Below are 25,199 nucleotides of genomic sequence, written 5' to 3' on the forward strand. Positions count from 1 at the left end.
ATGAACCTATCTCCTCTCCATATGTCCACTCTGTTACATCGGTACGATATGGTTATGGAGTTAAAGGAACATGTTGCTGCCACAGAAAAGACTTTTCAACATTATGCTGAATGTGGTCGACAATTATGCGAGTGTATGGAAAAACTTTCCGGCACATTCCAGCGTTACGATGAATTTAAATCCGATCCTGCATTACAAAGCATATCAGAATTACTTATTTCATTTTCAAGTACCTTAAAGAGTCATTATGACCAAGTTGATCAACACATCATTACCTCTTTGAAGACTTTTATTAAAAAAGATATTGGCCGAGTTGAAGAAGACAATCGTCGAGTTTCACATTGCATTGATACATATAACAAACTTGTTGAACAGTTCGTTCAAATCAACAAGAAAAAGCCCGGTGCTGATCAAGAAGAGAAAGAAGCCCGTATGATGGCCTCACATTGGCAAGCTGTTTATTCCAGTTTCATGTTTAACCGTAGTCTCGACTATGTTGAACGAAAGAAGTTACTAGAAATCACAGGAACCATGCTTATGTTTATTAATCTCGTTGCTTTGGCATATAAAGAATGTTTATTTAGTTTTGATGATGCCAAAGATTCTTTTTCAAATCTTCAACTTGCACTTCCAGTTTCCTCTGATGAAGTCAACAACTTTGAAAAGAACACAGATATTCTTGGAAAATCACTCGAAGGATATTATACGTTATATTGGAAGCGATTAAAAGTCTCATTTACACACACCCCTGCCATCAACCACGAAGGCTATTTATGGAAGAAAGGCAGTGGTTTTACCAAATCTTGGCAAAAGCGATATTTCATATGTCAAAATCATACATTATCATATTTCCATGGAACAGAAGACAGTGATAAGCCACAAGGTATCTTACCCCTGTTATTGACCACAGTTAAACCTATTAAGGATCCAGAACGCCGATTTTGTTTCACGATCATATCGCAAGAAAAAGTCTATGTACTACAGGCGTTAACTGAATGGGACATGAACGAATGGATCGCAGTCATCCAAAACAATATTCAATATCTGTTAGATCATAGTGGGGAAGATATCAAAGAAACTACTACATTTACGAAAGATTCTAGCAATGACTCACCATTATCGGTCGAGTGTAATTGTGTTTGTGCAGATTGCGGTGCACCAAATCCAGTTTGGTGTTGCATCAATTGGGGAGTTTGCATCTGCATCAATTGTAGTGGAGTTCATCGATCATTGACCACATCAGTTTCTAAAGTTCGATCATTAACCTTAGATCGATTAGATCCCACCACCAATAAGTTATTTTTAGCGATTGGTAATTCTAATGCTAATTCCATATTAGAGAAGAACGTTGGGAGCGAGAAAATCAACCCTGGCGTTACGAAAGAGAAACGAGAAGAGTATATCCGGAAGAAGTACTTGCAGATGTCATATTTTGCCAACAACGGCGAAAGCTATGACATGCACGAAGCGATAAGAGATGGTAACGTTCTCAAAGTTTACTCGTGCATTTGCGACATGAAAAAGCGTCAAATCAATCCGACCAACGGTTATACCCCATTACACGAAGCAGCCTCAGCCGGTAACCAGTTGATTACTTTGTTGTTGGCTTTGAATACAGATAACTTAAATGCTTTAGATGAAGAATGGTCAGCTTTGGCTTATGCAACTTATTATAATAATAATGATGCAGTCGAAGTGTTGTTACAATGCGGTTGTAATCCAAATGCTTCACATATTGTACACCCATATCAAATAGCAAAGGAAAATGGTAACCAGGCAATTATAGCAATGATGTTACCTTATTGGAATGAGAAAAATATGGAACAGCATGCTACAAACTTAAAGCCACCACATCCTTTGTCGTGGCAAGCAAGCAATGATACAAAGAATACCAAACTTGAAAGATATGCAACAATTAATTTACTTGGAGCAATGGATTTCCAGTAAAAAAAATTACGATCGAAAAAATGTTTTTTGTTAATGAGTCTTAAAGTGTTTAAAGACTTCAGATTATAAATGTAACTATTTTTAGTAAAACTATTTAATGAAAGTAGATGAATTGAAGAATTTTTCATTCAAAATCCCCAAAAGAAAACGCGAATAATTCATTGTCATTATCCATTAGACTTATGGGATAAATACACATGTACATCTTCAACAGGTAAAACACTTGAACAAATTATAACGAATAATAATTGTTCAATGCTTATCACAGGTCATACACATCCAAGTGAAACAACATTCATCCATACGAATGGAATGCTTGAAGTTGTTGCATCAGATCTTCTTAAACATAAAGGTTTTGGTATTATCACTATTGATAATGGTCGAATTGTTTATCATTCATTAAAAATAGATGACGTTTTACAAAATGCTTTTGTGACTAATCCAATTCCTATTAATCAAGTAAGTACATTATCGATATTTAATCAAAAGGACATTCGAATTCGAGTTATAGTTTATGATTCAAATCAAACATTAAATACTTTTAGCATCAATATCAATTCCTTTTTGTTCAAGAAGTAATTTGACTATTTCTATATGACCATTTTCAGATGCAATCATAAGTGCTGTTTGAAATAATTTAAATAATTTCCAAATATTATTTTGAAATAAAAAATTATTAAAATAAATTTCAAATAAAATAAATAAATATCTTTAGCATTAATATCAATTCCTTCTTGTTCAAGAAGTAATTTAAATATTTCTGTATGAACATTTGAAGATGTAATCATAAGTGCTGTTTGAAATAATTTAAATAAATTCCAAATATTATTTTAAAATATAAAATCATTAAAATAAATATTAAATAAAACAAATAAATATCTTTAGCATTAATATCAATTCCTTCTTGTTCAAGAAGTAATTTGACTATTTCTGTATGAACATTTGAAGATGTAATCATAAGTGCTGTTTGAAATAATTTAAATAAATTCCAAATATTATTTTGAAATAAAAAATTATTAAAATAAATTTCAAATAAAATAAATAAATATCTTTAGCATTAATATCAATTCCTTCTTGTTCAAGAAGTAATTTGACTATTTCTGTATGACCATTTTCAGATGCAATCATAAGTGCTGTTTCAAATATTTTAAATAATTTTCAAATATTATTTTGTAATTTCAAATTATTAATATAAATTTTATCTTTAGCATTAATATCAATTCCTTCTTGTTCAAGAAGTAATTTAAATATTTCTGTATGAACATTTGAAGATGTAATCATAAGTGCTGTTTGAAATAATTTAAATAAATTCCAAATATTATTTTAAAATATAAAATCATTAAAATAAATATTAAATAAAACAAATAAATATCTTTAGCATTAATATCAATTCCTTCTTGTTCAAGAAGTAATTTGACTATTTCTGTATGAACATTTGAAGATGTAATCATAAGTGCTGTTTGAAATAATTTAAATAAATTCCAAATATTATTTTAAAATATAAAATCATTAAAATAAATATTAAATAAAACAAATAAATATCTTTAGCATTAATATCAATTCCTTCTTGTTCAAGAAGTAATTTGACTATTTCTATATGACCATTTTCAGATGCAATCATAAGTGCTGTTTGAAATAATTTAAATAAATTCCAAATATTATTTTAAAATATAAAATCATTAAAATAAATTCTATATAAAACAAATAAATATCTTTAGCATTAATATCAATTCCTTCTTGTTCAAGAAGTAATTGAACTATTTCTGTATGACCTACTTTAGATGCCCAAATAAGTGCTGTATAAAATAATTTAAATAATTTCCAAATATTATTTTGAAATCCAAATTTATTAAAATAAATTTTGAACATAACGAATAAATGTCTTTAGCATTAATATCAATTCCTTCTTGTTCAAGAAGTAATTTAACGATTTCTATATTACCTTTTTTAGATTCAATCATAAGTGCTGTTTGAAATAATTTAAATAATTTCCAAATATTATTTTGAAATTAAAAATTTTTAAAATAAATATCTTTAGCATTAATATCAATTCCTTTTTGCTTTAAAATGTATGTAACAAGTTCAATATTTCCTGAAAATGAAGCAAAAACTAAAATATTTCCTGGAAGTTGATTATTTTTATGGAAATATTTTACAAGAAAAATATTTCCAATTTTTGCTGCTTTATTAATGATATTTTTATTAATTTTCTTTCCTTCTTTTTCTAAATATGCAAAAATTTCATAATTAAAATATGAAACACATTTTTTCTCCGAATTTTTTTTAATTTGTTAATATCTTCAATTTTATTTTCATAAAGATATTTAAAGATATCATTTCGTTGAAATTTAATTGCTGTTTCATATGCACCTTCAAAAGATGAATGATTTTGTTCACATAAATGAATGATTTCTTCATTTCCACCTGCAATTGCATATTTACCTGTGTTTTCTACACTTGCATTATTCATAAGTAAATATTTAAAACATTTAATTGATCCAAAGAATGCTGCATAATCAATTAATGGAACATTTTTATGATTAATAAATGAACATCTTTCATAAAGTGATGGTTCAATTGTTTGATCAAAATTATAATTTGTTTGAGATGATATATCTTGAAGTTTTTCTATTTCATCATTTCGAATTATTTTTGCAATTTCTCTTGGATTAACTCCTTCTTCAATTAATTGCTTATGAAGTTCAAAATCATTCTTTGAAAGTTCTTCATAAGCAATATTTTCTTGATCAAATAAATATTTATATTCATTTGATTTATCTTGATTAATATGAACAAAAAATGGATTAAATGTATTTTTGATGAATTTTGATTCAAGTAAATTATGCTTAATCATGTAATTAAGTAAATAAAATGATTCTTGTGTGTTTTCTTTAAGTAGAAATTGAGAAAATAAATTTATTATTTTTGAGCCGATTTTATTATTTTCTTCATATTTTTCAATTTCTTGTAATAATCTCAAATATATATCAAAATTATTACTATCAATCAGAAGATATATATATATATCATTCGGAATATAATGATATCATAAGATAATGGATATTCTTAACAAAACTTGCTGATAATAAAATTTGATGATTGAGCAAAATTATCTATATTCAAACCAAAGATTATGCTTTTGAGCGCTGTAAATGTTTCCCACTCCTTTTGAGATTTCTGATTTGATGTTGCTGATTGATTTTGATTCATTTTAGAAAAACAGAAAGGGCAACAAAGCCGTTTAAAAAACCGCCAAATTTTGTTCTTTGAATATTATTTATAATATATAAGAACAAAACAGACGGTTGACACTCTAACCGTAATTTCTCCTCGAAAATTATCATTCAATTTCATCTATCGGAGCGGCTTCCAGTTTTTCCTAGAAAATTTCAGTTATTTTTTCTGATGTTTATTCTTTACATGTATCGTCATTCAATATTGAAAACTTTATTATTAGAAAAAGTTTCATCTTCGAATTAAATGATTTACTTACGCACTTTTTTTTTCTAATTGTTCGCGCTGCCAATTTTTTACTATATCATGTCAACCAGCGATCTCTAATGATTTGATTCATTTTTAAGCAATTTTTTTCTTTTTTCTCTTCTCTTAATTTTTTTCTTATCTTATTATTCACTGTTTTTAAGGGACTGCGGTCTAAACGGTCTCCCCCGGAAATTTATTTTTTTCCAAGAAATCTCTGTGGTTGAATGTAATACTTACAATTAATAACAAACAATATTTCTACCTAATGATTTACTTATTGTTTATTGAAATATTAAGATTTTTGATAAAATATGACAGATAATTAAATTTTATATTAAAATAAGATGAAAAAATCGTTATATTACATTATTACAAATTCTAAAATATAAATAAATATTTATCTGTTTTTAACTTTTTTTGGTTATTCATAAGTTCTGTTCATATTTAATCTATAAATTCGAATTTTTCGATAATGCAAAATTATAATTAATGAATTATCTTAGCTTTATACTTGGATTTATATTTTGTAATTATCTTTATTTTTTATTTTAATAATGTTGTTTAAATTCCAAAAATACGATTAAAATCCATCGAAATAAGCCCAAACGTCAAAATAATAAAATAGGGTCTGAAATATATTTATTTCGTAATTATATAGATTAAATCCAATTTATTATTAATAAAATAAATTACATGGATGTATAAATTTTTTAAACAGAGTATAATATTAATATTTATTGAAATATGTTAACAAATTGCATTTGAAATTTTTATCTTCAAATTTTCAATATCTCTCTATTCGTTGATTTCGATTGATTTTGTAATTATATATTTTATTTTGTTTTGTTTTATCACTTATATCTATCCCTCTATTCATTTTAAAATTTATTTTTTTAAATTGAATGCAATTTGATCGATTTGAATTCAATTTTTTGATGTGTTTTTTAATGAATTTTGCGTTTTTTGTTTTTTCTCTCTTATTTTTCTGGATTCTATATTAATTTCAGAAAATATGTTATCACATTATTAAATGGAATTTCTCATATTAATTTCAGTATTGAATTTTTCTTTTATGATCATTTGTTCATCATTTTTTTCAATTTTCTACAATTTCTTCTTTTTCAGAACCATATATAAGGAAAATTTATAAAAATGTAATAGAACGTTTTTTTCATCTTATTTTAATATAAAATTTAATTATCTGTCATATTTTAGCAAAAATCTTAATATTTCAATAAACAATAAGTACATCATTAGGTAGAAATATTGTTTATTTTTAATCGTGAGTGTTACATTCAACCACGAGATTTCTCGATAAAAAATTCCTATAAGACCGTTTATGCTTTTATCGATTAATCGTTTTCTATTCAATTTAGTAAACCACCTTTAAATAAGATTTTCTTTTCTTTGTTGAATTTGATCATTTCGAATTTTTATTAATATCCCTATAAATCATTTTTTTTTATAATAATGATTATTCTAATAATGATAGTTTAATAATTTCTGTCCTATTATATATATCAATCAATTGATATATCAATTATATAGATGTACATTGATTTTCCCGTTGATTGATGCATAATTTTTTTGATCTAAGAACAAAATAATTGGATTAAACTTTGATTTAAATCTCTAAATATGGTTTAACATTTCTTCTGACATTATTTATATTATCTCTCACAGAAACTCGACTTATTAAAAATACAGATCACGATCGAAAGGTGGTAATTAATGTTATGTTTCAGAATTATATTTGGAAATTATTCAAAACATTGAACACATCACTTATGAAAGCATCTAATAATGGTAATCTAGAAATAATTAAATTACTTATTGAACATTAAGGAGTTGATATTAAAATTATGATCCATGTTCATTATAAAATGGGTTTAACCATTTTAAAGAAAAAGTGATTGAACCTCAAAACAAAGCAAAAATATCTTCTTTAATAAACAATATTTTTTAAGATTAATAAATGAACCATGAATAGCTATTTAATTTTATATTGTAATATTATATTCAGAATTTAAAGAGAGAAAAAGAATGCGAAAAATTGATTATTTATAAATTAGAGCCTTTTCTTCTTGCTTATAAGAATATTGATCTAAGTTATTTTTTAGATATTAACTTCAATCATTTCCATGATTTTGTTTTCGTTATTATTGATTTTGTGCGTAATCTGTAGTTGAAATATTAATGTTTTTTGAATGAAATATAATATTGTCTTAATTATTGTTTTCTCGAAGTTGATACAAATTGTCATGTGAATTACATTATTAATTAATATTAAGATTAAATTTTTATAAAAAATATTAGTTAGATGGCGGAGACACTTTTTGAGCTCTGCTCAAAAAGTGGCATTACTTGTTAACTTAAATAAAAAAATATATCATCTTTGAATTCAAAAAGAAAAAATGAAAAAAGAAGCAAGATTTGGAATGCCTACAAAAATGTAAGGGAGAATATGACATTATTTGGAAAAATGATAATAACAATAAATTTGATAGCCTATTAGTGATAAATTAGAGAATAAAGAACTTTTCTTATGCAAGAGATATTTTTGCAATAGATGATACTGAATGAGCCAATAGATTTCAATATCTCTTTTTACCCTTTTTTGTATTTGATGAGAATAACAAAAAATAATTTTAAAAAACCATTGAGTTTTAACTTCCTTTAATATCTGATAATTATGAATTTTTTATTTTTGCCCGAAACTTTGGCAATGAAAAGGATTATAGATGAAAAATATTTTTTAGAATAAATAAAACAAAAGTGTTGATTTGCATTAGAAAGTGGGAAACATAAAAATTATTATTATTTCATTGAAAAAAATATTAATATTAATAAATTGGAAAGCTTTCAGAGTTAAATTATCCATAATAATGAGGAAAATTGTTTGCTAAATTTTCACATTTGGATGATTTCGTAATATAGAGATATTGAAGAAAAAAGATCTTGCAAAATGCAACATGAAAGCATACCCATACACACTTTATGTTGGAGAAGTTCTCTTAATTCCATTTCCACTTCCAATACCATCAAGATCACCGACAGCTTCTCCTTCTAAATCACCGACAGCTACTCCTTCTAAAACATTTTCTCCAACAGAAGCATTTACGCAATCAAACACATATTCTCAATCGAATGCCTTCACACCATCGAATACGTACAGTCAGTCAAACACATATACGCCAACAGAAGCGCCATAAATTTATTCCTTCCTCTCTGAAAGTATGTTTTAATGTAAGTGAATGTTTATATGAACAAATTTTAGAACATATTAAATGATGTGGATTCAAACATTTTCCTTATTTCAACTTGTTCAATTATAATTTTTTTAACACATAGAATTCAATGTTATGGATCCATAAAAACCTCTAAATTTTATTATATATTTAATGTTGTAGATTATATATAAAATAACATGGCAATTTCAATCCATAAAAAATATATAAATATTTATAATTTGTTAAACATGTTTAATGGATAAATTGTTTCAAATATATTCTTGTTTTTGTTTCAAAGATTTGCAAAATAAATTCTTTATTATTTGAGTTCTTCGGCAATCGATTGTGTGCTTTACTCATACGAGATACTGTATAAATATGAAATTAATATATTTTATATTTTAAATAATTATTGAATACAATATGTTATATAAAAATATTATAATATAATAATTATAGAATTATACATATTTATTAAAAAAAAATATTTTTCATATAAAATTTCATGAAATAATTATCTTCGTTTTACTTCATCTTTAAAAAAAAGATTTTCCATTGAATCTTCTGATGTAATATTACTTTCACTATTTTGTGATAACAACATACCTCCGCTTTGAATCGAATTTTGTGTGAAGGAATGAATGATATAAAGCGTGAAAAATTTGATTAAGCTACCTCTGATTTGGCAAGTTTGGACTCCTGGTGGAGAAAAAGAAATCCGGGTGATGTCTGCTTGATTCGTTTCATGTGCATCTAAGCCTGTTTCACTTGAAGAAGAAAATTATTTTGTTGAAGATTGTATTTTTGTCATAAACTATTGAAAATTGAATTCATATCTGGTCGAATTATCATTAAAAATTATATCGTAAATCAAAACTAAAAACAATCGAAACGTTTGGCCAACACACAAGTTTAAATGTTTATATTAATGAAAATATTAGAAAAAATTGAAGATCTTTAGTTCTTCTTTTGTGATCTGGGAAACTTAATACACTTTTTCAATAAACTATTATTGACTTAAACCGCACATATCATCTGGAAGAACATGCGAAAACGCAAAACAAATATAAGTAAAAAAGAAAAAATATTTCCTCAAAACATAAAACTAGAATTATTCTCTAAGCTTGAACAAATAATAATGAATCTAACAGAAGAAAATATAAATTTGTCAGCTAAACATACAATAAAATTATTTGATTTTAATTTACCATATTCATTTAATCTTGTTATAAATAATTTAATTTATTATGCATTTTTATCACAAAGAAATAAGTGTACTACGTATTTTAAATTTTTAGAAATAATTCAAAAGAAAGAAGAGGAAAAAATTAATTCTAAATACAATATTATTGAAATATTCCTTAATTATATCATAAAAAATAATTCTCAAGAAGCTCTATATCTAACTGAGCAAATGATTAGACAAAATTTAATTGATGCAAACATTACAAAGATAATTCCTTCAAAATATTTTGCTCATTACAAAACTACAACTGAAAACAAAGAATGGTTATGTGGTGATCGATTTTGTTCAACTTTTGTAAAAAATTATGACCAACTTTCAAAGAATGATTTTGAACTTCATAAAAAATATGTTAAAAAAGGACATAATCCGAATGAAATTGCAAAAATAATTCGAAATGATGAAATAGAAAAACTTCAAGAAATAACATCGCAAAATGATTTTGACTTTAATCAAACAATTGAACCATCACTTTATGAAAGATGTTCATTTATTAATCAAGAAAATGTTACATTAATTGATTATGCAGCATTTTTTTCTTCAGTTAAATGTTTTAAATATTTACTTATGAATGAAGCAAATGTAAATAATACAGGTAAATATGCAATTGCAGGTGGAAATGAAGAAATTGTTCATTTATGTGAACAAAATGGTTCATCATTTATAGGGTCTTATGAAATAGCAATTAAATCTCACCGAAATGATATTTTTCTTTATCTTTATGAAAATAAAATGGATAATTTGTGTGAGGAACATGATACAAAACCTCATAAAAATTATCTGAAATATGAAGATTTAATAAAAATTTTGTGTTATGAGTGGAAATTATGAAATCCTATCATTTTTAGAAGGAGAAGGAACTAAAATCAATGAATCTATCATCAAAAAAATCAGCAGAAATAGGTAATATATATCTACTCATGTATTTTCTTCATAATAACAAGAAAATACCAAAAAATATTTTAATTTATTCTATTAAATCAGAGAATGCTGAAGTTGTGGAATATATCATTCTTAAACATAGAAAAGAAATCAATTTTAATTCTGTAAATATTTTTTGTAAAATTTCAATGCTTTCATACAATATTTGATAATGATTAATTAAGTTATTTAGAACTCCTTTGATATATGTTGCTGAAAAAGGTTACACAGAAATAGTTAAATTACTTATTAAACAAAAAGAAATTGATATTAATGCTAAAGATATTTATTTGTTTTATTTAAAATTTATTTTAATAATATAGTATTTCAAAATAATATTTGGAAATTATTTAAATTATTTGATACAGCACTTATTGAAGCATCATGGAAAGGTCATATAGAAATAGTTCAATTACTTCTTGAACAAAAAGGAATTGATATTAATGCTAAAGATATTTATTTGTTTTATTTAAAATTTATTTTAATAATATAGTATTTCAAAATAATATTTGGAAATTATTTAAATTATTTGATACAGCACTTATTGAAGCATCATGGAAAGGTCATATAGAAATAGTTCAATTACTTCTTGAACAAAAAGGAATTGATATTAATGCTAAAGATATTTATTTGTTTTATTTGAGATTTATTTAAATTATTTTATATTTCGAAATAATATTTGGAAATTATTCAAATTATTTAGAACAGCACTTATTTTGGCATCTTATTATGGTCATACAGAAATAGTTAAATTACTTCTTGAGCAAAAAGGAATTGATATTAATTCCAAAGATATTTTATTCCTTTACCTAAAATTTATTTTAATGATATAATATTTCAAAATAATTTTTGGAAATTACACAAAATATTTAAAACAGCACTTATTTTTGCATCTAGAGATGGTAATTTAAATATAGTTAAATTACTTTTGGAACATAAAAGAATTGCTTTAAATGTTATAGATGATTTTTATTTATTATAATCGATATTATTTAGAGTTACTTTGGGTTTTAAGCCAAAATTTAAAGTTTTATTATATAATTTGAAACACCATTAATTTGGGCCTCAAAAAATGGTCATAAAGAAATTGTTAAAATACTTCTCGAAAAAGAAGGAACTAATATTAATGCCAAAAATTTTTGAATGTTTTGTTCAAGGTTTAAATTAATTAAAATGGATTTCTTAATAATGTTTGGAAAATATTCATATTGTTTCAAACAGCACTTATAAAGGCATCTTCAAGTGGATACACTGAAATAGCCAAATTACTTTTAGGAAAAGAAGGAATTGATGTTAATGCTAAAGATATTATTTTCATATTTTGTTTAGAATTTATTTATACAATTGGATGTGCTAAATGTGTATTTAGGATTTGTTTAAAATACTTGAAACAGCAATTGTGTTTGCTGCTAAAAATGGTCACACAGAAATCGTTAAATTACTTCTTGAACAAAAAGGAATTGAAATTAATGCTAAAGATGAATTTTTGTTGTTTTATATGATATTTATTATAATAATTTGATATATTAAGATAATATTTGGAATTTACTTAAAATATTTTGTACAGCACTCATGAAAGCATCGAGAAATGGTCATGCTGAAATAGTTAAATTACTTCTTGGACAAAAAGGAATTGATATTCAAGCTAAAACTATTTATTAAATTTATTTAAAATTCAAATAAACGATATAATATTTCAAAATAATATTTGGAAATTATTTAAATTATTTGAAACAGCACTCGATTTAGCATCTTCAAAAGATAACCAAAAAATTGTTAAGTTATTTATTAAAAAAAATTATAATTAATAAAAAAATTATTGAATAAAATTATGTGGATCACCACATTAAACCGATAGAATTTTTTGAGATGAGCGTTTAATGCATTCAAAAAGTTGAGAATACCGTTTATCCAGAGCCAATTCAAAAAATTCTATCGTTTAACGGTCGTCTGCCTGGAAATCATTTATCCACTTAATAAAGACACTGTCAACCAACTCTCCCTCTTATGGATTTCTTATTAATTTTAAAATTATTTGTAATGTATTTAATACATATCAGATTTTAACATATACAAATTTTTATGAAAATATAATAATTTTTTTAAAATTTCCTTTGAATTTAGTCACTTTCCATTTAAATTCGTGTACGATACAATACACAAACGGTCATCTAAGCGAAGACTGGATGTATCAATTAACCACATCTAAACCAGTATATACAAGAATTGTTGAAAAAATGTTTACAATATTTTTATCTTCTGTTTGATTTTGTGATTCCTGTTGTGAGTATCGCTCACTCGTGGAGGAACGGATCTTGATGGATTTGTAACCGAAAATCGATTCAAAAAGTTATTTTTTCTTCTTTGACCAGAGTATCCAATAATGAATAAATTGTTTCAAGAATTATCCTATTCATAGAACAAATAAATTATATAAAATTGCAAAGACAGATTTTTGAATTTTTGCTCTGATCTATAGATATTGAAAATCTTGTATAACTTAAAAACAGAATGAAAACTCTAGAAAAATTATATAAATTAATATTGATTATCATTAGTTCTATATATTTATTGAAGTTAAACTTTTGTATTTAATCCTAAAGCCCAAAAAAGCATTTTGAAATTTTGGATATTGCTCATAAAAAATAATACAACAAAATTTGGTTAAGATAATTTTATTGAATAGAATGTGTATACTAATTTATTTATATTTTTTTTAAAATTTAGTACAGTGGAAAATGAAAAAAATTGATTTTCTGATTTGAAAAGACCGTTTATTTGGTCGACTTATTTAATACAACAGACTTATTCATTTGATGTTTGTCTCAACATTTAATACCGCTTATTTCTTTAAACAATTTCAATTTATTAATTTGGCGCAATAATTTGTACACCAACATCAGCAAGAACAATTTTTGTGTCATTTCCAGTTAAACTCATTAAGGAATTTGAAGATAATTTTCTGAGTTTTACAAAGTATACTTTCACATGAATTCAAATTTTCTCTACTAACCGTTTATTATTATTTTTAACATTGGGAGGAAATATTTCACACGAAAAAGTACAAACCAAAAGAATTGTTAAAACGGAATTCACTATAGAAGTATTACAGCAAATCGAAAAGCTTATTTTTGAAGTGAATGAAAATAATATTTCAAAAACAGTTGAATCAATATTAGTATTCGAAAATAATAAGTTTCCTTTTTCATTTAAACTTTTAATATGTCAAATTATATATGTATATTATATATCAGGAAATTATAATATTAACATAATTTGTGAATTTTTAAGACAATTTCAAATCAAAGAAGAAGAAAATAAAGAAACAAAAAATAAAATTATAAATATTTTTGAATATTTTCTAATTTGTACTAAAACACAAGAATCTTATCATATTCTTTATAAATTACATGAAAATAAGTTAATTAAAGAAAAAATGACTGTAATTCAAAACTCATTATATTTTCTTCAATGCATTCCAAAAGAAGAAATATGTAAAACAAAATCCAAATTTCAAAATGAAATTTTAAATAATTATGAAAAACTTTCACAAAATGATTTTAAGCTTCATAAGCAATTCATTGAAGAAGGACATAATCCAAATGAAATTGCAAAAATAATTCGAAATGATGAAATAGAAAAACTTCAAGAAATAACATCACAAAGTGATTTTAACATTAATCAAAAAATCGAACCATCACTTTATGAAAGATGTTCATTTATTAATGAAGAAGTTTCATTAATTTATTATGCAGCATTTTTTTCAGCAGTCAAATGTTTTAAATATTTACTTATAAATGGTGCTAAAACAAATTATATAGGCAAATATGCAATTGCAGGTGGAAATGAAGAAATCATTCATTTATGTGAACAAAATCATTCATCATTTAAAGGCTCGTATGAAATATCAATAAAATTTCACAAAAATGATATATTTTTTTATCTTTATGAAAACAAAAGTGAAAAAATTCATAATTTGGAAGACTTAGGAAGGTTTTGCATTCTATATCATAACTATGAAATTTTTCTATTTTTGATAAAAAATGGAATGAATATCATTAAATTTTTAATCAATACTTCATTGGAAACAGGAAATATATTCATTTTACAATATTTCCTGAAAATAAATCCATTTACATTAAATATTTGCGATATTTCATCCATTTATAATAATAAAGAACTTTTTAATTACTTAATTGCTGAAAATATTTTTGATATTAATAAGGAAACTATATATTTCTTTCATTTAATGTTTATGTAAATGATTTGTTATATCAGAATATTATTTGAAAATTCTTTAAATTTTTTGGAACAGCATTAATGTTTGCAATAGAAAATGGTAAGAATGAATTATTTAAATTACTACTTAAACAAAAAGGGATTGATATTAATGCTAAAGATATTTATTTGTTTTATTTAAAATTTATTTTAATAATATAGTATTTCAAAATAATATTTGGAAATTATTTAAATTATTTGATACAGCACTTATTGAAGCATCATGGAAAGGTCATATAGAAATAGTTCAATTACTTCTTGAACAAAAAGGAATTGATATTAATGCTAAAGATATTTATTTGTTTTATTTAAAATTTATTTTAATAATATAGTATTTCAAAATAATATTTGGAAATTATTCAAAATATTTAGAACAGCACTTATTTATGCATCTAAATATGGTCATACAGAAATCGTTAGGTTACTTCTTGAACAAAAAGGAATTGACATTAATGCTAAAGGTGTTTATTTGTTTTATTTATAATTTATTTTAATAATTTTATATTTCAAAATAATATTTGGAAATTATTTAAATTACTTCATACAGCACTTATGTATGCATCTGAAGAAGGTAGTACAGAAATAGTTAAATTACTTCTTGAACAAAAAGGAATTGACATTAATGCTAAAAGTATTTATTTGTTTTATTTAATATTCGTTTTGATAATTTTGTGTTTCAAAATAATATTTGGAAATTATTTAAATTATTTGATACAGCACTTATTGAAGCATCATGGAGGGGTCATATAGAAATAGTTAAATTACTTCTTGAACAAAAAGGAATTGATATTAATGCTAAAGATATTTATTTGTTTTATTTATTTTATTTTTAATCGTTATAATATTTTGATAGAATATGTGAAAATTATATAAATTTTTTGAAACAGCACTTATGTTTGCATCTGGAAAAGGTCATATAGAAATAGTTAAATTACTTCTTGAACAAGAAGGAATTGATATTAATACTGTTAATATTTATTCTTTTCCTTTCATATTTATTTGAATAATTTTGGATTTCAAAGTTTGATTCAATAAATGCTTAAAATATTTGAAACAGCATTAACACTTGCATCTTGTAATGGTCACACAGATGTAATCGTAATGCTTCTTAAACAAAAAGGAATTGCTGTTAATACCAAAAATATTTTTTTTATTTTATATAACATTAATTTTAATTATTATATATTTTAAAATAATATTTGGAAATTATTTAAATTATTCAGAACAGCACTTATGTTTGCATCTGGAAAAGGTCATACAGAAATAGTTAAATTACTTCTTGAACAAGAAGGAATTGATATTAATGTGAAAAATGTCTAATTAAAATGTAAAATATTTCAAATATAGTTTTGAAATAACATCAAAAAATATGGAAATTAAATTAAATTATTAAAACAGCACTCATATGTGCAACAGAAGAAGGATATATCGAAATAGTAAAAAATCTTCTAGAACAAAAAGGAATTGATATTAATTCACAAGATATTATATTAAATAATAACGAATCTCAAAAAAAATTTTAATGATATCATAATATATTACATATTTAAATTAAATTAATAAATCATCACTTATATTGGCATCAGAAAAAGGTTATTTCGAAATAGTTCAAATACTACTTCAACAAAAAAGGATTAATATTAATATAAAAGATGTTTCAATTGATTAATTAATATTTCAATTAACAATTTTGTGATTTAAAAGAAAATTTGGAAAGTATTTTCAATATATTTTACTCCACTTATGTGGGCATCTATTAATGGACATAAAAAAATAGTTCAAATATTACTTAAACAAAAAAGTATTGATATTAATGCCAAAAATTTATGCTTTTTATTATATAATATTTATATGAATCTTTTTATATTTCCAAATTATTTTTGGAGTTTCTTTAAATATTTGAAAACAGCTCTTATAAAAGCAATTGAAAATGAACATGTTAAAGTCATAAAATTACTATTAAAAAATGATAATATTGATATGAATATTCATGATGTTAAAATGATTTAAATGATTTTCATATTAAATATTTAAAATTTTAAGATAATTTTTGGAATTTATTAAAATTAAAAGAAACGGCTCTTATGCATGCAACTAAAAAAGGAAACACAGAAATTGTCAAATTACTAACAAAATATAAACGAAAAAAGAGTAAAAAATAATATATTTTATATATAAAAATGTCTTTATATAAAAATTTTGTATTTAAATAGATCCGACTTTATTTCAAAATGTTTAACAACTGATAATAATGTTTTTGAACGATTAGAAAATCATTTAACAATTAAAAATTCAACTAATGGGAATCAATAAAATGAAAGAGCTTTTGTTCGGGAATTTCGAACATAAATTAGGCACTAACTACATCAAGATTAACTAACATGATTGGACGAAAAATTACTTCAATACATCATACAAAATTAGGTACCAAGTAAAATTCTTTTCAATCTTTTCTTTATGTTGTTTGTGAATTTGATTTATCAAGGAATTGATTCGTTATTCCTTATAAGGAGTCTAATTTATATGCTATTAATTGAAATACACTTGGAACAATATAAATAATTTCGAATTTTTAAAAAAAACCTATAAGAAAGAAAATTGATTGCCAAACCGAAATTTCGTTGTTATTAGTCCTAAAAATTGAAGAATTGAAATGATTCATTTTACCACATGAAACCAAATGAACATTGCGACTGGGAAACACATCTATCAATAAATCAAGCAGTTTTTAGTTTGAATGAAGAAAATTTAAATATTTAGGTTTAATAATCAGCAGTAAAATATCTTCTAATTAAAGAAACAATTTGGCATTCTTTTTTGGCAATGTTATAAGCAATTAAAGGATTTTATTCTCACAATGTTGAAAGAATTAAATTTCTGAAAAAAATGTTTCTTCATGAAGAAAAAAAATTTTATAAAAGTCCCAATCAAAAGCATAGAAAATTGTATAAAATTCGAAAATTGATGAATTATATTTAATAAACTTGAGGATCTGGCCCGAAAATTCGTATGTACTCTTTATTGCTTAGATCTTCGACTTTTTCATCTTCATCATTTGCAAAATCTTCGAACTCAAAATGTTCCATTCACCATTCAGAGTATTAGTACTGATTCTATTCCATGCAACAATAATTTGATCGGCAATTTCCCATCGATCAATTTTTCCTCCTTCATACTTATGATAATGTTCCCTCTATATTTGTTTAACGTAAGCTTTCAATACACCAAATACTTTCCTATCCGAAGGTTGCAACTCATCTGTACTTCCAGGAGGAATAAACGTTAATTCTTTTCCTAGTTCAGCAGCCTTTTCCTTTACTTTCTCTGTTCTGTGTGGTGCATAAGTATCAATTATTAATGCACATTTTTTCTTAACAAATTTTTTAAAAATTTCTAACACTGATTCCTAACACTTCAGGAAGCACCTCTAACATTTCTTTTTCTTCCTATCATAATTTTTCGGGCTCAGAGTCGAAATCATTCAAAAAGGTTAAAATTGATGAAAATAATATTTTTATTTAAAATATTTTGATTCAAGTGCCTCTTTTGCTGTTGGCCTTTGGTTCATATCCAATGTCAGCAAAGATTTCATCAGCTCAATGAGTTCTTCGCTTTGTAAGTTTGCACGTTTTGGAGAAAAAAACGTTTCAATATCGGCGGTTTTCTCCATTTCGAATTTTTGCGAATAGCACTCAGGTATTTTCTTTCCGAGGCTCTCCGCGTATTCAAGAATCCTCCTTCCGCCAAAGAACTTCGTCATCTCGACCAAATGACCCCATTGATTTCGGGAATCCCATGGAAGTTTAAAATCACAAAGAATTAAAAGAATGAGTGTGCCAACAGCCCAAATGTCTCCTTTTGTCCCAAACTTTTCCGATTGAAACAGCATCTCTGGAGAACGCATGGTACGAGATCCAATAGATGATGGCATAGAAGATGAAAGCCGACATGAAGAACCCCAGTCAATAATGGTGACGTCGTCAAATTCTGGTGAAACTATGATGTTTGACATTGTAAGATCAGCATGAATAAAACCTTTAGAATGGACTGATTCAAGACATTCAAGAATAGACTTTAATAAAAATTTGATTCGTTCAGGAGTGAGTTGATCTATTAATTTTTTGCTGCTAATTCCTTGTTTAAATTCCATAATTAGAATGGGACAATCAGTTGGTGCAGCTATTAATTTTATAACATGTGGACATTGTTGGATTTCACTTAGTATTTGTCCTTCATTATTGGAAAAAATATTATTAGATGGATTTAGAATTTTTACGGCAACATCTTGATTATCTTGCCAAATGCCTTTATAAACGCTTGCAAATCTTCCACGTCCTATTTCGTTTTCAATTCTCAAACCTGGGTAGTTTAAAGAAAGTGCATAAGATTCGAATTCTTTATCCCGCATTTTTACATCGACCGTTTATAATATGAATGCAAAAAATTTTTTTGTTATAATAATAAATCTTCTTTCATATTTTTTTTTTTTAGAAATGAAAATAAAAATGCATATAAATTTTATTGCTTCATTTCTCTGAATAATTTTTTTTCTTTTCTTCAAATGCATTTTAATAAACACAATTAATTAATAAATTAAACATAAAATGTTTTCTATTTACATTTTTATTTAAATTTTTATCTAATCCACTTTCATTTGAATTGTACTTTCGCCACTTTTATTTTTCGTTACTAATTTTCCGCCTTCATCGCCCCAAAAGTATTGTGTGTTCTCCACCATTTCTGTGCTATATGATTGTTTAAACGTAATAACATCGCCGTCATCAGTCATCAGAATATTAATTCTAATTAAAAACAAAATTTTATCATCAAAACATTTCAACAATGCGAATTTTCCACTTAAGTCGAAATCGATTGAAGAAATGTTATTACAATCGATTTTATCTTCTCCTTTAAGAGAAATTCCATTTTTATATTGATAAACAATCAATTTCAAAGTGGAATTTTTATATATGTATGAAATATATTTAAACTTTAAGTTAAACGAAATAATTTTACATTTGTTATTCAATTCGGAAATTAATTTTAATGAATCATCTTCATTTAATAATAAGAAACCATCCATTAACATGAACAAAAATTGTTCGATTTCAGTAACATTCTTAAACAATAATAAAATTTTCGAGTTAAACAAATTAATTAATTTCTTAAACAAAACATAAATCAATTCTTTATTTTGATCCTTAATTAAGTTTTTAATAAAAATAATACATGAAGAAGTCACTTTCTTAAACAAAACTTTAAATGAATAATCATCCAAATGATTATTATTTAAGTTATTAATAATCGAGAAAAAAAGTTTTTTAAAGAAATCATTAGTTAAATATTTTCCATATCTATCGATTCCTCTCGCTAAAAGTTCTCTAACGAAAGGACCGAATTCATTTGATTGCACACCGGATATTAATTGTATCACATTACTTTGTATATACTCATCATTTAATTTATCCAAAATAGTATCAGCTATAAAACATCTCAAAAAAGTAAAAACATTTCGATAATTCGGAAAACATTTTGCTGCATCCCTTAATTTATCGATCCAAACTAATCTCAATTTAGAATCATAAGAAGAAACTAATCTCAAAAGTAAATCATGTCGATATATATCACATGAAAACAAAAATGTCATTAAATGAAATATCGATGGTCGTTGGAAATGTGAAATTTTTTGTATGGCGCTTATATCCAAATGAAACATTTCTTCGATATAATTTGATATTATTTTGTTCTCTTTCATTGCAGTCGATATTATTATTCGACATGCAAATATTATCGATGAAGCTAATGGTGATATTTGCCAATGTGAACGACGATTAAATTTAATATTTGGGAAATGAATTGTTTGAACATAATGATGACCTACGAAACCGAATTGGAATTGTAATTTAGAATGATATTTAAACTTAGTCTTAAAGAAATGTCGAGTATTTTCAGATAGTACTCCAAACAACAAAGAAAAGTTTGGAATTTTTCGAATGATATTATTAATTTCTTCTTTAGAATTCTCTTTAAATATATTTTGGATAACTTTACTATATTTGTTTATATGAATAATTGGGATTTGTAATGATAATGACCCGATTTTTAATGGTTGTATATTAATGCCATAACATTCATTCGATATGAATGTAAATGGGATATATTGTTCATTTAAATGATGCATTATAATAAACTTTTTATTCCCAGTAACTATCGATTCTAAATTACCGGATAATAATGACCAAAAATATAATGAATTAGCTTCAACTAATAATATTTTCGTAGGAGGATGATACCAAATCGATTTAATTCGGCCATCATGTCCTGTCATTATACGTTTACTTTGTAATTCATTTAAGTTTATCAATGACAATACATTATTTCTTGTACGAAATATTACACAATTATCAATTTCGGTATTCGTTTGATATTTTACTCGTAAAATTGATACGACTGGCATTGTGAATTGACAAAAACTTGCTTTTAATTCAAACGATTCTAAATCGAATATAAAGACTAAACAATCATCACCAGAAGTAATTAAATAATTCTTTGTTGAACACATTGATACTACTCTGCCATTATGTTTTGTAGTTATATAAAAGTTCTTCGATGGATGAATCCTTCGAATATGAATTTCTCCATTTTCTGATCCTTCTGCTAATGCTATAATGTTATCATTCTTCATGATAAAACATTGCGCTGTTATTGGATTATTATTTTTAATAAACGCGTTTTGATGTATTGAACATTCTTTAAAATTATGTGATGAAATACATATAATATCATCAAACCCTAAGACAATGTTATCTTTAAAACCTGTAATGATCGGTTGATCTAATGGTGATGATGTTACATTGATAATGTTATCTGGCTTCATAACAGTAGCTTTACTTGTTTGGATTTGATTGATTTTGGTGGATAATGAGTCAGGTATAATGTTCTCTTTGATTAAATCAATGTTTGGATCTTGTGGATTAGAAAATGGATTTAATAAATCATCAATCTCATTGACCATGTTGGAATACGTTTGATCCATACATTCGGTTTTACTACGTAATTGATCAGGATTACGTATTAATGATGAAACAATGTCAATATGTGTGTACGTAGATTGAGATTTATGAACATTGTAAACTGACAAATGTCCATTCATCTCAATCAAGGCAAATTTGGTGGTGTTTATCCATATGCATTGGATAATAGGTGAGTCAGTGTCACTATGATATGATGGGAAATGTTGATATTTCAAATCAATGAGATAAAATGATTGTGGACAGATCGCTAAAAGATAAGAAAAATCGGGCGAAGGCGTTGCTGAGATAAAGTCATTGTTCTCAGGTGGAGTTATAAGACGGATTTTTTGTGTATTTGTGAAATTCGGAAACTTGGTGGAATATGTAGCACAACCATTGGAATCAAATGTAAAAAGCCATTCTGTGCATTGAGTAACATAAAATGAAATACAGACAACAAAACTGGAGGATGGATGAATCATTTGGGTTATTGAACCATCACTTAAATTAACAATAAAAATAGGCGCAAATGCTCCAGAAACTATTGCAAAGTCTACGCATAATTCAGAAATTGTCATCCTTTGACATCCATTCGGTAAAATTCGATCAAATTTACGGATACAAATTCCATCAACAACACTCCACACACAAATTGTACCATCAAAAGATAAGGATGCGACTCCACATTTGATAATTGGAATCTTGCAATTTGCAAATTGAACAATTTTTGTTCTATGTCCAAATGAGCATGAAATTGGCATTTCTCTGTCATGTAAAATAAAAAACCTTGCTATTTCCCCATAATATGATCCTGCAAAAATTATTCCTTCAATATCTTCTTTGAAATCATATGCTTCTGTGGTAATATTACTAATTTCACACACATGTAGGGCTGAAATGTTGAATTTTAATGGCTTCAAACGTTTCCAATCAACGAGGGAAACACTTAGATCAGGAACAGCCCACATAAATTTTTAGGGTACCCCCATTAACATGTTTAGAATTTATCCAAACAAACTTAGGCAATTCCAGACAAACAAAAAAAAATGGAAAACATCATCAACGAAAAGATTGATGAAATGGAAATCAAGACAAAAAAGGTTGAAATCAGATTAAACAACTATTTGAAAAGAAATAGTTTACCAATTTATACAAATTCTAAAATTGTAAAGAAATCAAATAAGACATGTTCCAGATATTTATCAGCTTTTGCAGTACTGCTGATTGTCGTACTTGTTGTTATTGCCAGAAACTTTTTGAACTTCGATAGATTTATTTATTAAATATTAGATTTTAAAAAAATCAGTTTTTATTTTCAAGATATGCTTTCAGCTTCTGTAATTTTAAAGAAAGAATATTTAAAGCGTATAAATTTATTTCATTTTTGAATTAATTGTGTACTTTTATATACATTCATTTTTTTAAATAAAAAGTAGCTTGAGTTGTGATTTGTTAGCAAGCAAAATGAGTTTGTTTTTTTTCATAACTTATGAGGAGGAGATTTTTAACTCGGTTCGAGTAAAATAAGAAAATCCTATCGTCATTGAAAGTATGAACATTTTTTTATAGAATCATATTCACAAGCCAAAAATGGTCGAAGCTCCAATTGATAAATCAAAGATACAATACCGTAGATATAAAGGAGAGGAAGAAATCCAAGCAATATTCAAAATAATTGATGAAGAGTTATCAGAACCATACGGTCTTTTTACTTATCGTTATTTCATGGATTGTTGCCCACAACATTGTTTAGTTGCTACATATAACGATGAAATTGTCGGTACTATAATAGGAAGAGAAACACCCAAAGAAAACTTTAAAAAAGGATACATTGCAATGCTTGTTGTTCTTAAACAATACCGTAAATGCGGCATTGGAAGAAACCTTGCTGTCCAACTTATCAATGAAATGAAGAAAACATGCAAAGTTGTATCATTGGATGCTGAATATGATAATGTTCCAGCTCTTCATCTTTATGAATCATTAGGTTTTGTAAGAACAAAACGTCTTTTCAGGTATTATCTTAATGGCAACCAAGCATATCGTTTGAAAATATGGTTCCCATAAAAAAATGAGTAAAACTAATAATGTGATAATTCACAAATAAAAAATGTTTTTTAAGCTCTCATATAGTTTAAGAGAAGGTTGTAATCATATGTTCCGTTGTCTTGATCAAATGCACGAGTTAATGTGATCGCTGCGTGTGGCGTAATTTGAGGGACAAAACTATTAAAAATTGATTTAGCTTCATCAACACTAACAATACCAGTCTTTCTTTTATCGTATTCTTCAAAAAGTGCTCGAATGCTTTTTGTACTTTGCTGACAAATTGTAGTTAATTTCTCAACTATAAGTGTGATGTTTGCCTCAGGGAAATCATCAGGGTTTGCTTCCATAAGGTTGAATGTATGAGGTGCAGCATCAATTAATTCAAAAACGCGACCAGATACATGGATCTTGGCTCCAACATAAAATGATGAAGCATCAAAGAACTGATTAGTAACTGGATCCCTAAGGCGTGTTCTTTGAAGGAATTTACCAGCTCTAAATCCAGAATTAGGAACTTCCATTTCAAAAACAGCAATTGTTTTATCATAAAGATAAAATGATACAACAAACTTACGTCTAAGATCTTCAGGGTACCTAGATTGCATTTTCGCAGAGAAGTTTAAAACTTGAGTTCTTTCGTCATCCATTGGTTAATTTGAACTTTAACGTATTTTTTACACATTCTATTCAATAAAATTATCTTAACCAAATTTTGTTTTCTTATTTTTTATGAGCAATCTCCATAATTTCAATAATTTTTGGGCTTTAGAATTAAAAACAGATGTTTAAATAATATATATATATATATATATATATATATATATATAGAATTAATATAATTTTTTTTAGTTTTCATTCTGTTTTTAAGTTATACAAGACTTTCAATATTAATAGACCAGAGCAAGTTCAAAAATCTGTCTTTGCAATTTTTTATAATTCATTTGTTCTATAAATAGGATGATTCTTGAAACAATTTATTCATTTTTGGTAGTTAAGCATTTTTACTTTGATTCACAATAATTATCACATATCCAT

The 25,199-nt window shown here is 25.4% G+C and overlaps 4 protein-coding genes across 4 annotated transcripts; 2 read left to right on the forward strand and 2 right to left on the reverse strand.

The window, feature by feature from the left end:
* On the forward strand, positions 1-1,947 carry GO595_007295 (ARF GAP-like zinc finger-containing protein; the record flags this gene model as incomplete). The annotated part of the gene is made up of 1 exon (XM_067920744.1): positions 1-1,947. The coding sequence occupies one exon, from the start codon at positions 1-3 to the stop codon at positions 1,945-1,947; it is 1,947 nt and encodes a 648-aa protein (XP_067772814.1).
* A 16,669-nt stretch (positions 1,948-18,616) lies between these two features.
* GO595_007296 (CMGC family protein kinase) lies at positions 18,617-19,510 on the reverse strand (the record flags this gene model as incomplete). The annotated part of the gene is made up of 1 exon (XM_067920745.1): positions 18,617-19,510. The coding sequence occupies one exon, from the start codon at positions 19,508-19,510 to the stop codon at positions 18,617-18,619; it is 894 nt and encodes a 297-aa protein (XP_067772815.1).
* Positions 19,511-23,840: 4,330 nt separating this feature from the next.
* Positions 23,841-24,182, forward strand: GO595_007297 (N-alpha-acetyltransferase 30; the record flags this gene model as incomplete). The annotated part of the gene is made up of 1 exon (XM_067920746.1): positions 23,841-24,182. The coding sequence occupies one exon, from the start codon at positions 23,841-23,843 to the stop codon at positions 24,180-24,182; it is 342 nt and encodes a 113-aa protein (XP_067772816.1).
* A 50-nt stretch (positions 24,183-24,232) lies between these two features.
* On the reverse strand, positions 24,233-24,811 carry GO595_007298 (EF-hand domain-containing family member C2; the record flags this gene model as incomplete). Its single annotated transcript, XM_067920747.1, has 1 exon — positions 24,233-24,811. The coding sequence occupies one exon, from the start codon at positions 24,809-24,811 to the stop codon at positions 24,233-24,235; it is 579 nt and encodes a 192-aa protein (XP_067772817.1).
* Positions 24,812-25,199: the final 388 nt, after the last annotated feature.

The sequence above is a fragment of the Histomonas meleagridis genome (assembly GCF_020186115.1).
Source record: "Histomonas meleagridis strain 2922-C6/04-10x chromosome Unknown contig_51, whole genome shotgun sequence".
Lineage (NCBI taxonomy): Eukaryota > Parabasalia > Tritrichomonadida > Dientamoebidae > Histomonas > Histomonas meleagridis.